The 16,727-nt window shown below is 40.1% G+C and overlaps 2 protein-coding genes and 1 long non-coding RNA gene across 5 annotated transcripts; 1 reads left to right on the forward strand and 2 right to left on the reverse strand.

Moving 5' to 3' along the window:
• Positions 1-1,050: 1,050 nt before the first annotated feature.
• On the reverse strand, positions 1,051-8,499 carry xrra1 (X-ray radiation resistance associated 1). 3 transcript variants are annotated; one of them, XM_088012631.1, is made up of 17 exons: positions 7,832-8,499; positions 7,627-7,757; positions 6,329-6,474; positions 6,175-6,240; positions 6,015-6,087; positions 5,834-5,931; positions 5,157-5,305; positions 4,619-4,723; positions 4,446-4,546; positions 3,897-4,024; positions 3,733-3,826; positions 3,546-3,649; positions 2,643-2,729; positions 2,411-2,543; positions 2,173-2,288; positions 1,951-2,056; positions 1,051-1,763 (listed from the first exon to the last, which is right to left on the reverse strand). In XM_088012631.1, the coding sequence occupies exons 1-17, from the start codon at positions 8,026-8,028 to the stop codon at positions 1,618-1,620; spliced, it is 1,980 nt and encodes a 659-aa protein (XP_087868757.1). In that variant the 5' UTR covers positions 8,029-8,499; the 3' UTR covers positions 1,051-1,617. The 3 variants fall into 3 exon arrangements, with proteins under 3 accessions (XP_087868757.1, XP_087868756.1, XP_087868755.1); XM_088012630.1 differs by lacking the exons at positions 1,051-1,763; positions 1,951-2,056 and having other exon boundaries at positions 2,177-2,543; positions 2,643-2,768; positions 3,570-3,649; XM_088012629.1 differs by lacking the exons at positions 1,051-1,763; positions 1,951-2,056 and having other exon boundaries at positions 2,177-2,543; positions 2,643-2,768; positions 3,570-4,024.
• Positions 8,405-13,740, forward strand: LOC106923486 (sialidase-3-like). The gene is made up of 3 exons (XM_014996531.2): positions 8,405-8,494; positions 8,659-8,898; positions 9,546-13,740. The coding sequence occupies exons 2-3, from the start codon at positions 8,674-8,676 to the stop codon at positions 10,551-10,553; spliced, it is 1,233 nt and encodes a 410-aa protein (XP_014852017.1). The 5' UTR covers positions 8,405-8,494; positions 8,659-8,673; the 3' UTR covers positions 10,554-13,740.
• Positions 13,741-14,161: 421 nt separating this feature from the next.
• On the reverse strand, positions 14,162-15,124 carry LOC148155435 (uncharacterized). Its single transcript, XR_015765313.1, has 2 exons — positions 14,989-15,124; positions 14,162-14,635 (listed from the first exon to the last, which is right to left on the reverse strand). It is a non-coding gene; the product is annotated as an uncharacterized LOC148155435 (long non-coding RNA).
• Between the last annotated feature and the right edge of the window lie 1,603 nt (positions 15,125-16,727).

Raw genomic sequence — 16,727 nt, forward strand, 5'->3', positions numbered from 1 at the left:
TCAAATGGCTTTTCCTTGAGTGGTTTTAGAATCAAAATGTTGAAATAATTTAGTAAAAATGGGATCTCCTGTGGGCTGGAGCGCCTGGTGTCTGCGGCTCGATAACTCTCCTCATTCACAGTAAATTTACCAATAACGAGCTCAAACCGCAGGAGAGCGATTGTGCCCCTCTTCCTGCCTTTTAAACCAACCTTCTTAGGTTAAAATATGCCATAAAAGTCCAAATAAACCTTCTTTTTATTCCCAGAATCAGAGGTACAAACGCTGGTAACTGAGAGGTTTTCATTTTTAGTTTGACTCATCCTCAATAAACAGTTTACAGCTGAGAATTTCAAACATTTGTCCTCATTATGTCCCTTTTTTCTTTAATTTCAGGACAATAGTGACTTTAAATAAATCATTTTAGACTTTGTGCTTAGATTTTTAGTTTAGTTTTAGTAAAAAACATAATTCAAGCTTTTGGTCGTATGAATTTGACTGACAACTTATGAGACGTTTCCAAACTGAGGTGAACTGATGCGCCTGATTGGGTGATGGACACTTTATCTTAAAGTTTACTTTGTGTTTGCAGCTCATTTATTATTCATTGCAAACAGGAGGAGATAAATATCCCCGATATGAACGTAAACATGCAAAACTCCCCACTTGAAGTGTCCCGACGCTGCGAGCTGATTCATCCCGCTGAGGCTGGATGTGCATTCCACATCTGCAAGCTGCTCAGAAGACAAATAATGGAAATCATATGAGCAACAGAGCCGTGAAATCAAACGAGCGAGCGAACAGCGCGAGCAGAACACGACTGGAAATCTCAGATAGCTGCAATCAATGGCTGTTGCAACAAGACGCATGAGGTTTTGGTTTTTTTGTAGTCGTAAGGCGTCTTTGTTAATTTTCCAGAACCCAAAGTGGAATTGTTTCGGTAATGTGAATCATAAATCATACTGAGCTGCGCAGAGGTCTGTTCAAAGTCTCGAGCTCCTCCAGCTCCAAAGTGCTTGTGCTCCTTCCTGATAACACGGGCTGTAAATAATTAGGTTAGAGAGGATAATATACAACCAACAAGACATTTTAATCATAACAAATACCAGATTAGAATCAACTCGAATGAGTCCGCAGACCTCGAAGGAAGGCCTTTTCCGTTTTGCCACGATTCGAAAAATGCATCAAAGCTTACAAATTGAACTCGCGCTGCGAGAAATAAAAAGCAGCTCTGGCCAAAGTGAGTTCTGCTCGATGCATATAATGCACATTTAGAGGATTAACTGCGATCGCAGACGTGGTGCAGGCAGCTGCCCCGAACCGTCAGAGAAAGACAGCTTAAGATAAATACATTTTCTGCAGATGAAGTCACAACTGCAGACACATTTTCTCTACAGATCAACCTGGAACTGTGATTCCCTGGATGAAATCTATGGCTTTCGTTCTCAGGGTCTCTTGTTAACAGATCAGAATCTACTTGCTGCTAAATCAAACATAAATAAAAGCTCAACATGACTTGTTGTCTATGATGTGAGATTGATTTTACTGCACTCCACTCACAGCAACGGTGTCAGGGTCCAGATCTGGTCAAAAATTATATTAAAAAAAAAAGACGCTACTGCATCAACAAAGCATGTATTAATGTGGAAGTTCAAACTGCAGTCTGGCTTCTTGTTCCATTGTTCTGTCATGGACCATCCTGTGTGTTTTCTTCATGTTCCTCAGCAGAAACAGAGCTTCCCTGTAGTCCTTACTGTTTGCTGCTCTGTTGTGTAAAACGCTGCCTGCACAGAAAAGACACATCGATAATAAAGTGAGATTGAATTGGGTAAGTTATTTCTGCCACCATACGCTAAAAAAATATCAACACTTCTTCAAATAAGGCAGGAAGTACGTCTTATTGGCAGGAGGCAGCTGTGTGAACGTTAAACTGCAACGGATGCTAAAATATGTCGAGAACTCAGAAGATACCTAAGGAAACAACTTTGGCTGCTCTACTATGTTTTATTTCCTTGATCAGCTCCTCAACCCTTTGGACCGGCTGCATTATTGGTCTCAGAGGTGGCAGCTCCTTTATCTGCTCCAGAAAAGCAGAAGAAGGGAACAGCACGTTGGTGTTTCTTTTACAGCATTGGAAGCATCGACGTGCATGTGAAGAGATTATCTGTGGCAAAAAGAAAAGGAAACTCAAACCCTCTTTTTCATTTCTGTGTACGGCGTCTGGATGCTATCAAGCCTGGGTTTGGAGTCTCTGTAGATGTTCAGATTCCTCAGTGTTTGATCCAGCATTCGAACAGCTGTCTGGATTCCTGTCGAGAGGAAAAGAGCAAAAGGCGCATGACGATTCCCTCCGGGGTGAATGTATGGTCAGAGTTTTGTTTTCTCAAGATATCACACAGCTGCAGAGGGAACCGTATCCGTCCCTGCACACCGATGTTGGGAAGTGGTTCTACATCCATTATCACGTCGTAGCATATGGGTCGTCCCGGACGGGCTCCGTCTTCTGCAGATTCGTCCTGAGTCGACAGAGAAGCCAGCTGAAGCTGCTCGGCTTCATCTTCTGACTGTTAACACAACAGGAAAACGTGAGAAGGGGAAGTCATTTGACATAACCCACCGGGAGCTTAAGAATTTGAACTCTTAAACAGCAAATATGCACAAACCTGAGTAATGAAGAAGAGTTTTGTGTTTTCCTGACTCTTGCCCTCGGGCTGTATTGTTCTCGGATCACTCGTTGTTCTTTTGTTGTCCTGAAAGAGTCTCTCAGACGTCGAGTCCGACTCAAATGGCTTCAGTGGGAAAAAGAAAATCAATCATTATGCATCTGCTGCTCATAGTCCATAAACTCAATCATGTCTCAGCCATTAACCGCAGCACAGCTTACTCAGTTTTAATAAGATCTTCCAACAAATGTTGTGAAGTGGAGGGAAATTGAAACATGGATTTAAGACATCTTGACAAATATGAATGTGGAAAGTATGTCACACGTTTTGCATCCAGCCCCTCTTAGAACCATGATTAAGGACAAAGACACAAAGTACCAGCAACAGCTGAATTCAGGTTTACAGGATTGTTGAGTACAAAACATAACTGATGGGAAGATGAATGGATTTAGATTAGGCAATTGAAGAAGTTAGAGAAGTGATAGAGGCTGCAAAAAACTTCAGTTTGGGCCAAAGTGAAGGACGACAACCCCTGGAATGAAGCCAGAGCTGTAATGGAACGGTGTGAATTGTCTCAGAACGGCCTAGTCCAAGTTCAGACCTAAATCTAATTGAGAAATTGTTGCAAAGCTCGAGATGAGAAGAAAAACGGACATAGGTTGTTTCTGTATGAAGCTGGGAGAAACGGTGATATTTCAGTGACAGTCGTCTATGACGCACAAACTCAAGTGGGCTGAACACAAATGCATGCCGCACTTTTCAGATGTTTATTTGAACTTAATTTTCAATACAGTGCATTGAAATGCGTGGTTGTAACATGATGAAAAGTAAAAAAAAAAAAAGTCAGTCTGTCTTCATGAATCCAAATATTCAACGTTCCTGTCAATGCAGAACACACCCCGCCTCCCGTCCTGGATAAACACACACCTGAAAATCTTCATGCTTCTTTCTCTTTATCTTTATCCCAAGCTTGTCTTGAAGGAAATAAGTCAGTAAAGACGTTTCTCCTGGGTTCAAACAAAAACACGAGAGTGAATTTGAGCAATCCAACAACCGCCTTCGACAACTGTCTGCCAGAACGCAGGAATACTTCCGCTCCGTGCGGTCACAGGGTTGCAGCCAATATCCAATTCGCAGAGCTTTGGAAAAAGAGCAGCAGCAGCCACGGCTTCCTCCGAGGCGATCTGACGGCAGAACGCTGATGAGACCTGGCCGACGACCAGAGACGGTTTGAAACGCCGGCACGTCGCTCACCTCGTTGTTGGCCAGATTGAGGCACTGAAGCTCAGGCAGAAACACACTGGGACGCCTGCAGCCGTCCTCCCTGAGCGCCTGAAGCATCTCCATCATCTGAATGCGGTGGTCGATTTTAGACTCAATGTCTAAAAAGGGGAGACATTGTGAGATTTTTCTGACTTATTTGAATGATTCAGCACCATCCACGTTTTAAGTTTTGTTGTTTTTGTGTGATTGACCGGTGATGTGTCCAAGGTGCGCTCCACTGATATTTCAAAATAGCTTGAGACATGTTGCAATACCTATGAAAATAACTTTTGTAATTTGTTTGTTACATATTTAAGTTATGGGTTGAGCAACTTGCCAGAATTTTACCGCATAAATGTGGTAAAATTCTGGCAACCACAGCTGCTGGTATTTTACCATAAATTAGTTACAACGTAAAAACAAAAGAAAACCAGACAAAGGATTGTGTTTATCCTCCTCACAGTCATAGAGCGGATGATGATGATGATGCTGATAAAAATCAATCTCCTAATCTCATGGATTGAGAATTGCACTCTTTACCTTCCTCTTCGTCTTCCCTCAAAGCAGGTTCTGAACTCTCCATCACTTCCTTACAAGGTATTTCTGTGATACAGTTATCCTCTAGGTTTAGATGCTTCAGCCTGTGCACAGTGTACACCAACATCAGTAGATGACAAGAGGAGTTTGCATCAGGTATAAAATAAACACTGAACCTCTTCAGGTTGGTAAGGCTGTAGAAGACACTAGAGGTCAGTCTGTTTTCGTCAAGCATCAGGACTTCAAGAGCCTCAAACGGTTTGGCTCCCTCTTCAGACAGCCTGCAAGCACAAAAACAAAAAGAAAAATGTTCACAATTTGTTTCTGTTGTAAGATTTATTTATGCCCACATTAACAATAAACAGTAAATTTAAATAATGTAGACAAGAAGGTTGGTAGTGTCAAGTCTGAGCAGTTTCAAAGCGTATCAGAGTCGAAATAGAAATTTGGTGCACTTGTGCGCCACCTTTTGGTCAGATTTAGAACTACTTCAGAGGTTGTGGCCAGTTTACTAGTATGTTCAGTGTGCGGGGTTGAAAAATATTGCCAGAGTGGATTTATTTTTAGATTTTTGGCATAAAAGGATGTCAGTGTTGACAGAATAACATGCTGCAGAGCAGTCAGCAAAAAAAACAGCAAATTCACGACGTGATCAAATTTAGACAGGAACATTTAGTTATTATAAATAGACTTTTTTGTTTCTGATGTTCTTACATGTCAGGCCGGTCGCTGTGTGAGGGACCAAAATTGGGAGGAAGACTCTTGAGCTGATTTCCGGTCAGATGAAGAGTTTTAAGACGTGGAAACTGACCTAACAGGAGTAAAACCTCGGCTGATAAGAGGTTGAAGGACAAATTTAAGACCTGTGGGAATTAAAGCACATTGCATTAGGAATGTTCACATCCTAAAACCTTCTCGGTTTGTCTCTTTAAAACCACAACCTTTGATCTATGTAGGTTTTTTTTTTTTAGTATTTCCCTACCAGCTTTGACTGGATGGGTGGATGGATGGACACTGAATTGTGTCAAAAAATAGCTCAAACTCTGAGCTATTTTCAGACAAGCATCTGAAAATTTTATTTATCAAGATCCTCAATTAGATTCAGTTCTGGACTTTGACTATGCCTGTTGAGAAAAAGGCATCTGCACAGGATGATGCTGTCATTTTTCACTTTTTTCAGGGTTAAGTGTAGTTTATTTTTCATCACACGTAGCATTTTGCATAAAGGTAAATAAAATGCCATTATGCACAAATTCATGTTCATCTATTACAATAAATTGGAGTTTGTGGTTGTATCAATACAAAATGTGAAGAAGTCAAAAAGACTTGAATACTTTTACCATCAATGATTATTTTTCCACATCTCCAGATTGCATTTAAGGCGATCTTACCTCTAAATGAGGGAAGTCAGCAACATCAAAATCCATGTTTTTGATTCTATTTAAAGTCAGATCGAGTTCTCTCAAAGACGTGAAGCAGCTGAATGATCCTGCAGAGGACGACCGGGATTTAGACGGCAAACAGAAAAGGAAGAAAATCAACCTGAAGACGAATCAGTGTGAAATGAGTCACCTAAAGAGAGGAAGTTATCAGACGCATCGACGTAGGCTACATTTACAAAGTCCCTCAGCTCTTCTGGCTCAACCTGTGTGAGTTCAGGGGATTGTTTAGTCGTCGTCGTCACTAACAGAAGATCAAATGCAAAGTGTAAAAAAATAAAATAAAATCTTACAGAAGTCAGATTTTGCTCACTGATGTTGAGAGAGCAGAGGTGGGACGGCTTATGTACAGAGTGTAACTGGAGATACAGATGAAGACAAAAAACTAACTATGATCAGTGCAGCAATTTTAAATTATATAAACAGTGACATGCTACTGTTTCTCACCAATAAGTGTCCATGTAATGTGGTCTGAACTGGAGCATCAGCGTCCTTGTTTGCGCCTTTCGTTTGAGGCGTTTTCGTCAATATCTGCTTGCTCTTGTTCTTCTGCTGTTTTGGTTGTATGTGTGTGATAAGCCCATAACTGGCTTCTACAAGTTGGAGAAAAAAAACAAAAAACAAAACTTAGATACAGATATTTTTTTTATTTTCAAAAAATTGAATCTATGCAACATTAAGAATGAAAATGTATGTGCAAAAACACTGTAAAATTAGTCGATAACATATCGGAAGTGACCCTGAACAACCTTTTATTCCTCCAACAACATCTAAATATTTTTGTTGAACCTTTAAAAATTACTGAGAAACATTTTCTGATCCAGGCTGGTGGATGTTTTTTGTACTGACAGAAGTCCTACACCTTGTTTGAAATCATCAAATAGTTGTTGATATTAGTTGGAGGAGATAACCTGAGTGAATACAAAAAGCAGCTTTAAATGTTTCCATTAGGTTCAAAACTACAGCTCCCTAGTCATTATAACGGCTACCATCAGCTTTTTGTGAAAACTGGTAACAAGTGTTTCATTTTGCTGAGGAGGACTTTTGGTCCAAGAGATTGCTTAAAATGAGCCACACTTGATCTTGACTTTGACTAAACTACACCAAAGCTTTCACTCTGGGTTCATTAAGAGGTCGATTTGCTGCTGTACTTCACACCATTGTTGTGCTACATAGTCCCTTCAACACATAATTGTGCTTAAGTTTAAGGTCAATTCAGTCAAAGTGGCAACTTATTTAGGCCGTATCATTAGTATTTTCTCAAAGTTTTTTGGGATCAACATTGAGATGTTCTTTGGAAATATGTGACAGGCTTTTATGTGGTTTGTATTGGTGGTTTTTGTCTTGAAACTCTCCCACAGACACCATTTCTCCCCAGTCTCTTGGTTATTGTTGAATCGCAACCATTCAACAATTACTGGGTTCTTTCTGGACGGGTCACTGTTACACCCTTGCTAAAACCTCAGACATGGCTTTGTAATCTTTTCCTCACTGAAAGATGTACAATTTTGTCTTTAAATTGAGACATAATGTGTTGCTTTTTAAGATATTTTAAGCCTACTGAATGTTTTCCTTCTTGCTCCAAGGCAGCACCCAAATGCGCCACTGTGCAGTCACATGACATTGCTATTTTCTCATTTGCTTATTTGAATGCTAGACAGAATGTGTGAAGCATACTCTGGTCATCATAGCAGTTTTTAAAAATAAATAAATAATAATAAAAAAAATAATATTATTGTTTTCACCTTTCCTAGGAGTCTTCTTCATCCTTTTCTGTACGTTCTTGTTCTTCTGTTGCTCTGGTCTTGTGTGTTCCTTCTCTTTATTTAAGGAAATCCAGATCCTGTCCTTGTGTTTTTCCTGTTTTCTTAGCAAACTGCAGAGTCATGAAATCATAAAATCAAAAACATTGTGTTGCTTTCGAGCAGCTAATTAATATGACTTAATTACCTTACTTTCTTTCCTTCCTTTTTGTGGTCTCCTGGCTGTAAAAAATGTGTTAGGTAAAGTCTTCCCGTTTTCCTGTGGTCAAACAACTTTTTACGCCTGTTTTTAAAGCTACCGGATGTCTCGGTATAGTTTATGCTGAGTAGTGTAGCGCTCTGTATCCTAGCAACAGACTGAAATGGGAGAATGTGTCCTCTCATCCAGCAGGTGGCGGTAGCAAAAAAGGTTTACATGCGGAAGAAAGACTCATCAAAGAGTAGCTAAATTGTTAAGATCTTACCCTGCCACATCAATTTAACGGAAAGCGGGTATGTGCAGCAATATTTGATAAATAAATGTAAAATTTATTTCCTCGTTACTGATTTTTTCCCCAACCAGGTGGCTTCAGTTGTTGTTGTCATTGTTAGCAACGCTTAAACGTCGCCTCCTCTGCGTTAACAAAATAAACACAAACCGAAAACCTCACGCGTCCATTTAAACTCGACGTCACATTCAGAGCAATCCCGGAAGTGACTGTCAATGTACTTCTCGCTTCGTTGCCGTCTTCGTTTCTGCATGAACCTCCAGCATCACTGTCGTGAACATCATAGGTTCCTGGTTTCGCAGCCAAATGGACTTTGTAACGCCGAGCCGAGGCTAGAGGCAGGTCAAGAGCGACAGGTGAAGGTAAGGGCTCCGCTGCCTGCTCGGTGTTTACGCTCTGCGACGTGTCTGTGCGTGAGGAGGAAGCACTGGAGTGTGAACTCTTCCTGCGAGGCTGAGCTTCTGTCAAAGGTTGTTGCTGCAAGATTCTAAAAGACTGGTGTGCGTGTGAAATATTTCTGTTGCAGGAACTCTAATTCGCCATGGGGAACAAATCATCGAAAGGTGTGAGCGTCGAGGAGCCCCCTAAAACAACTTTGTTTGAGAGGGAATCATGTGGGATCACATACAGGATTCCAGCTCTGCTCTACCTGAGGCATTGTCACACATTCCTCGCCTTTGCAGAGAAAAGAACCTCCTTTCATGACTACGACGCCAAACGTCTGGTTATGAGAAGAGGATTGCTACAAGAGGATGGATCTGTTCAGGTTGTTACACCTTTGTATTCATACGCAACACGTCTTTTCTCTCATTTTTCGTTGCAAAAACAAACTTTAAACGATTCAGTGAGATAGACCAACAGGAAAATGATAAAAAGGTTTTCAAATGATATAGCTCAGACTCAGATTGTTTGGAGGACAGAAACGTTCAAGTCTTGCTAGGAAATCTCAGCTCTGGAATGAGGTGTGGACTTTGACTAGGTCATTCTAACACGTCAATAAAATTTGATCAAGATTATCCTAGTGTAATGTCTGTCTGCTGGAAGGTGAACCTCCAGCAGATGAGTCTTTTGCCACGATTTATCCCTTTTATTTAGCTCAACTTATCTTCCCATCAATTCTAGTTCTGCTGTTTCTCTGCTAAAGGAAAGCATCTCTAAAGCACGATGCTGGTTCCATTGTTTGCTGCTGTGGGGACGATGTGTCTAAGCCAACGTTCAATGTCAGATTTCTGCCACAAAATACTGGTTTGCATGTTGATTGTAGATGGTTCAGTTTTGGTCATCTCTGAGCACTTTCTTCCACGTCTCATAAATTAATTCTGGGAATTCATTTATGAAGACTTTGGTTTCTTTCCTATGCATAAAGCTGCTAATAAAAGTTAGCTTCTTCTTCTCCTTCTTCTTCTTCTTCAGTGGTCGTCAAGTCAGGAGATTTCGACTGCATTTCTGCCAAACCACCGCACAATGAATCCCTGCCCTGTGTATGAGAAAAACAGCAAGACGCTCTTCCTCTTTTTCATCTGCATATGGGAACACACCACAGAAATAAAGCAGATCGTGACAGGTAAGAACAAGGCCCGTCTTTGCTGCGTGAGCAGCAGCGACGACGGGCAAACCTGGAGTCAAGCGATGGACCTTACAGAGAGTGTGATCGGGGAAGCCATACACAAATGGGCCACTTTCGCGGTCGGGCCTGGCCACGGCGTTCAGTTGGAGAACGGCAGGCTGATCATTCCTGCGTACGCCTACTACATCCCGTACAGATGCTGTTCTTACCCACTTCCTTGTACGGTGTACCCACGCGCGCTGTCGATATACAGCGAGGACTTGGGACAGACGTGGCGTATCGGGAAGATGCTTCAAAAGAAGTCATGCGAATGCGAAATGGCGGAGATCATCGACCACGAGGGAAGGAGCCACCTTTACTGCAACGCCCGGCACACAGGAGGCCACAGGTGTGAAGCCCTGAGCGAAAACAGCGGCGTCTACTTTGATAAGCCCCACATGGCCAGGGAGCTTGTCGAGCAGCCCTCGGGTTGCCAGGGCAGCGTCATCGGCTTCCCTGCGCCCGAATTCGTCCCCAACGACGACGCCGAGAGCAAGGCCTGCGGCACGTCGCTTCTCTCACCAGACACTCAAACCTGGCTCCTGTTCATGCACCCGACCAACAAGTCCGACCGGCGGGACATGGGCGTGTACTTGAACCGATCCCCCTTGCACTCGTCCGGGTGGGACCGGCCCAGGATCATCCACAGGGGGCCAAGCGGTTACTCGGACCTGGCCTACAATGTGGACAAGGATCAGTTCTCCTGCCTGATGGAGTGCGGGAAGGAAAGCGAACTGGAGCAAATTGCCTTCATGACCTTTTCCCTCAACGACGTCATGCAGACGGGTGATAAGAAAGAGAAGAAGATGGTCTGAATTTGGCCTGTTATTGACAGAGATCTCCTTATATTATCCCACCACTAGAAGAAATCCAATCAAAACACCCCTGACGTGCCGTGCTGTAACATTCATCTGTGTTTACTACCGTTTTACATTCTGGAGATAGTGATGCATGCATGAGTCATGTGCTTTCTGGTCTCCTTGAGTGAAGTAAGTCTTATTATAATTATGCATCAGCATAGGGTTGTTTTTAATAGGTTTTGTGGTTCATTTACGCATGCTGTGTTTGCAGTGTCATTTTTAAAGCTGGTATTGTGTGTTGCATGTTTGATGAGCACTTCAAAGCCGTTCCAGCATCTTATTGAAGTGTCACTTTTTCTTCTCAGCAAAGTTAGCCTACCTCTTTATTTTCTTATGAAGATCATAGGGGGCCTTGCAAACTAGTCCGCAGATTTCCCTCCATACAGTCCTCTCCTTTACATTTAGTATACTCTAATTCACATATGCCTTCTGCTGTATTGTTTTATATGGAAGCTGTGCAGCAGCGTCGTCAGTGGATTGCCTGTGAAGGTCACAGGGAGGGTCATACAGCTGTCAATAAAATAGGAGAGGGGAGGTAAACATGTGCATCTGACATGCAGTTCATTACTGAGGAGACCAAACGTGCTGAACCACATATGCGAGTTGTTTTTTATTTTATTTTATTTTTTTATTGAAGCAGCTCATTCAGCTGAGCTCTTGGACTCAGTCTTATTTTAGATTGTCACTCGGAAAGTGAGGTACTCCTTCGTACAATTGTTTAAGTATAATGAAGCTGTAAAGAGCATATGTCATCTTTTTTACACTATTTTTTCTTTCCAATTATGTCCTGGCTTTTAGCCCATGAGATATAATTTTTATGTTCTTTAAGGAAATATTTAAAAAAAGAAAAAAAAAACCTCCCCAGGGAAGACGCTGTTCACTTGGCAGCTGTGAGAACACAACTGAAAGTTATTGATCAACAAAATAGCTACTAGCTTGAATTTCAGCTTATAAAGGAAAGATGTATATTCCAGATAATCTGGGAGAGCTAGGAAACCTAATAAACCAGCACCCTAAGCATGGATTTAAGCGCTCCGTGTTGTATTTTCAATACTCCACGGTAGTGAATAATCACTACAGTTAGCAGTTGCTCTGTCCCTAAAGTCATGTGGCAGAGGGAGGGGAAGTTAAGCTACTGATAGACACTCAGTCTGACGCTGCAGTGAGACGCGTGTTCATTTAGCTCAGACACAGAGGAAAAAAAAGCGTTGGGATCTTAAGCTGATTATTGACTGAAAATGCAGTTTAGAGGGAGAGAGCTGTTTTTCTCTGTCAGTAGAAGTTTTGCTCTGTGACAGAACAAGTAAGTAGTAAAAAGCACTTTTTTATCTGATAAACTCACAAACGACTCCATTTTTAATGTTTTTTTGTGTGCATGAAACAAACAGATGACGCCTCATCATCCACCTATTGTACTCACTTTCTGTTTTTAAGACATGTAACTACAGCGCTGTTAATTTTTTAAATCTACTTTAAAACAATAATATGCGATAATTATTTTTCTCATAAAATATTATATCTGCCCTTTAAGCATTTGAAACTCTGTCATGAATTTTTACATGGAGCCAGTGAAGAACTGCTGAAATTCATTTTTTTAGGTGTTGCACTTCCACTGAGAAGAATTATTTACCTGATAAGAAAGAAATGAATGGATTCTTTATCTTTGTACATCAAAATGATAACGTGTATTTTATAGTTTCAGCTGTACTGCACAGGAATAATAGACTGTTCACATGTGAGTTAAAGACTGTCGTGGTCAAAAATGGCTCACAGTTGCACTTAAACTGCGTTAGTAGAAACTAGATATGTGAGTGGTTAGAAAATGTAACTACTACAGTTTGGTCTGAAATCAGAATATTTAAAGCGTTCTCAATATTTATTAGTACGCCTCATAAAAGATGTGCAAAAAGTCTTGAAAGTTAATTCTAGCTGTACATGTAGGATGGCTTATTTATTTAAAAATCACATCAGATATACTGGGAAGGTGTGAAAGTATAGAACAGTGGAGAATAATTTCCCACAACAGAAACTATGACAGGATTGATGCGTCAAATGTGAGCTATTGAACATCCTGCATGCTGTTGTACAGCCTCTTTAAGGGCCCAAAACGCAACTTGACTGGAGGAATTGGGAGAATCTACCAACCAGAACGAGAGCAGTGATGAATTTTACTTATATTCTTTATTAGCGCTGACATCATATTGATAATCTGGCGATTGTTAAAGAGATTGGGTAAACTTCAGAGAGGCCCTCAGTGCTGTGATGACCAAATGTGATTTTAGTTATGGGTAATTTTTATTCTGGAAAATTATTCACAGCAACAATTCAGTTCAATCTGCGTGAAATGCCAACAATTTGACTTTCATTCATTAGAATAAATCTTAAAAAATAAGTTTATTTGCCAGCTTATTGTAATTATTACTGTGATTTAGGCTAAAATGTAATTCCAACCATTATTTTAAAGTTATAGTTGTTATTCTTGATGACGAACTGCCTTCAGCTGGGATTATTTATGGTCACGACTGACAGGGAAAAACTTCTATGTCTCTAATTTGACATAGAAGAATTAAGTGCTGCTTATTTATGACGTTGCCAAAAAGCAAAAATCTCAATGGTACCATTTTTTTTAATTTTTTGCCAAAATGTAAATGCTGCTTATATTTGCATCAGTGGCGACTGGCTAAACGGTTTTATTATTTGAAACCAAACACATGAACATCTCTAATATGCTAATTTCAGCTGATCACACCAGATAAAAATAAATTCATTGAGCTTTAATATTTATTTCTAAAGCAATACTTTATTCATTCCTTGCACATCTAACCTGATTTTGTGAACAGGCCTTTTTTTTTTTTTTTTTCAGACTGAATTTGTAAATATGTGCAGGACTGTGATTGAATAAGCTCGGTTCTCTGCAGTAAAAACTCGTGACGGCGGACGGAGACTCACTTGTTCGTAGAAGCCACTCAGAATTTGCACAAAACAAAATACTGTACCGACCTTAACATCTCATTTGCCTATCGTCGTGAGGCAAAATGCCTCCAGGTCGTTTTGTTGTGTTTCTCTTCGCTGTTGTGAAAAGTGATTAAAAACCTGCATGGGATGTGTGTTTTAGTAGAAAATAAAATTAACTTGTGAGCAATTGGTTCATGTTTTGTCCTTTGTTTTTCTTGATGTTGTTGCACTGATGATAGAAATTCATTTGAAAACCAGCGAGACGTCACAGCTGCTGATTATAGCGAAGCATCAGACTGTGTATTTTATGTACTTTTTAAATTGTTTTAGTAAAAAAATCAAATATATTTTAAGGTTTTGTTGTTTGAGCAGGTATTATGACTTTACAGTGGTTCTGTATTAATGGATTCACTGTGAATAACAAATTATTCACAAAAAAATCCACCCATTTGCCAATTATTTTCACAAGACATCTCTAAAATATTTATAACATTCAGTTTGGGAAGCTTAATGTGATCGGTTTCTCTGATTTTACTCTTTATAGGTATATGTTTGAGTGAAATGAACGTTGTTCTTTTATTCTATGAATGACTGACATGTCTCTGAAGTTTCAAGCAAAAATGTATTTATTTGCAGAAAATGAGAAATGGTGAAAATAAGGAAAAAGACGCAGTGCGTTCAGACCTCAAATAATGCAAGGAAAGCAAGTTCATATTCATTAAGAAACAACAAAACTAATGTTTTAACTCACGAAGAGTTCAGAAATCAATATTTGGTGGAATAACTGGGAGGTTTTCAGTCGGGTCCCTTAAATCTGTGGTGAACTTTTACATTTATTCTGTAGAAATCAGTTTAATGATCTTAATAAACACTGAATCTGGAAACATTTGTAATTCTGACATGAACAACATGCAGGTCCATTGTTCTAAAATCAGATACAGGTTATATACAGATTTTTATAGATGTAGATTTTTGTTCATACGGGGTTTCATTCCCTCAGCTGTGAGCAGAGGCTGAGTCGGTGCTGCAGACTCGTCGTGAATCCATCTGGGGAATTGAATGGCACTCGGCAGATGTGCAGGCTTTGGGGACACATCAAGGAAAAACACATTAGAGAAGAGACTAAATGTAGAGATTCATTTTAAGATAAATTACCTCCACGCTTTCTCTGCTCACACTAAAACATGTACGTTAGGATGTGTTTACATCCTAATGGGAGAATAGTGGTCTGTAATTCTGGACAGCAGATTTTTTTCTTGTTTTATCACAAATTGGGTAAATTCTCAGGTGCTCTCTCAGCTTGGTTTATCTTGCTCTAAAAAAATCTAGCTGTAAGGAAATTGCAGAATCTGTCTGTGCCCTTGGTTTGACAGCAGCAGCTACAATCTGCTCTGGATTTCATTACACTGTCTGATCGCAAAAAATAATCCCTTACCTGGCAGAGAGACAACACCTAAGGATAGTACGAAGAGTGGTTTATTAGATGTGGGAGCTTGTAGATCTCAGATGTGCTTATCAGCCGGCTGCCTGCTTCTTCGCTCTCTCTCTCTCTCTGTGTGTGTGTGTGTGTGTGTGTGTGTTTTTTTTCTCACATTGTCCAACCTCATTCCTCATGCAAAGGATGAATCATGTAGCAAAACCTGTTTGTCTACGATGCTGTTAGGCGGTGAGGGAGTCATCGTTTTCTCAGCACATATGCTTCATCTGCTGCTCCGATGGCACTGGGGATCCCAGTCACAGTGAGGCTTGTAAGTGTCGGCGTCACAGATGTTTTCTGTTTGCCGTAAGCGCGCGTGGCGTCCTGGCACAGACAGTGCCGGACACTCCGCCGTGGTTCTCCTGGTGGCTCACCTGAGGAAAAACTTTTGGCTCCTTGAATCATGGGTACAAGAGGACAAGCACTGGCTTAAATTAAGATTTTCTTAAAGGCTTGAATTGAATTGTTTGGAAGTACTCTCTGTTTTTAACAATCGGAATCGTCCAAACCTGCTTCCAAGTCTGTAACTTACGGAAACAAAAATGTAATATGGTGTTCAGAATCTGTATTTAAATGTAAGCCACTTAGTCACATTTTAAGATTTTACTGATAGTTTTGAAAAAGTATTAGTAAACCTTGAGCTTTTTCCACATCTGTCACATTACATATTGTTCATGTGATAAACCAATACAAAATACTGCATGATTTTAAAATGGAAGAAAATGATGCATAGTTTAAAAATTAATAAAAGTGAGATGCATTTATGCTCTACCTCCTTTACTTTGATGCTTCTAAATAAAATTCAGCGCAACTATTTCATTTCAGAAGTCAGCTACTTAATAGTCGGCGTGTAATATCAGGACTTTAAAGCAGGGTTGGGTTAAAAACTAATAAAGTCTCCCAGAGTGTTCTTCTGAAAACGCACTGTTTTCAGTCCAACACCTGGAAACGAAACGAGTTTTCAGGCTTGGTTGGGAGAATGTGTTTCTCTTTAACTTTATTTATATATTAGCACAACTTGCATTTTCTTTTCACATAAAACCTTAAAACGTACTTTGTAGTCGTAACGCCACAAATTCTGAAAAGGTTCAAGCAGTATGAACACTTGTGAAAGGAACTGTGCATTCCTTATCTAACTAACTTTTGTAATTAAACTATTATGACATATTTGCACCATATTTGGGCCGGGAAAACAATCCCGGCCTTCTGAATAAAAGATGACCACTGTTCCCACTGACTCCAGCTGCCCAGATGTAATATTTATGTTTCCACTAGTTTACAGAAACACAACAAATGTTCCGACTCAGAAATGTGTCGGTGGGGATGTAAACGCTTTTAGGATTTCACTAAAACATTCACAACAAAAAGGTAAGCCAGTTATGACAATTTAAGTAGAAAGAGTGTGTTTCCTGTGTTTTGCGCTTTAAATGAAACAAAGTTCAGTTGTCAGTAAACTCCAGCGCAATAATGCTTCACGTTCAGTAAGTACATATTATCATATTCAGTTAATATTTTCTACAAAGCTTTTTTTTTTCTTAAACAACATAGAGCCAGCACACACGTTTTCATTTTGGTAACATGATGGATTTACTAAACGGACCTTTCTGTGGGTCATGCTGAAGGAAATTATTTAAATTTACATAAAATAACCTTTTACTGGTTGCTAATTATTTTGTTCTGTACTTTTCAAATGTCCT

Source organism: Poecilia mexicana, unplaced genomic scaffold (genome assembly GCF_051168715.1).
Source record: "Poecilia mexicana isolate PSO_F unplaced genomic scaffold, ASM5116871v1 scaffold_14, whole genome shotgun sequence".
NCBI classification, from domain to species: domain Eukaryota; kingdom Metazoa; phylum Chordata; class Actinopteri; order Cyprinodontiformes; family Poeciliidae; genus Poecilia; species Poecilia mexicana.

Bases quoted from the DNA above. Each gene is read 5' to 3' on its own strand.
- xrra1 (XM_088012631.1), bottom strand. From the start codon at position 8,028: ATGAGAGGACACATTCTCCCATTTCAGTCTGTTGCTAGGATACAGAGC. The intron at 3,827-3,896 runs GTGAGCGACGTG...TTCTGCCGTCAG, and splicing joins TCAATCTGGCCAACAACGAG to ATCGCCTCGGAGGAAGCCGT. The intron at 2,057-2,172 runs GTTTGAGTTTCC...TTTCTGGAGCAG, and splicing joins ACACAGAAATGAAAAAGAGG to ATAAAGGAGCTGCCACCTCT.
- LOC106923486 (XM_014996531.2), top strand. From the start codon at position 8,674: ATGGGGAACAAATCATCGAAAGGTGTGAGCGTCGAGGAGCCCCCTAAA. The intron at 8,899-9,545 runs GTTGTTACACCT...CTTCTTCTTCAG, and splicing joins AAGAGGATGGATCTGTTCAG to TGGTCGTCAAGTCAGGAGAT.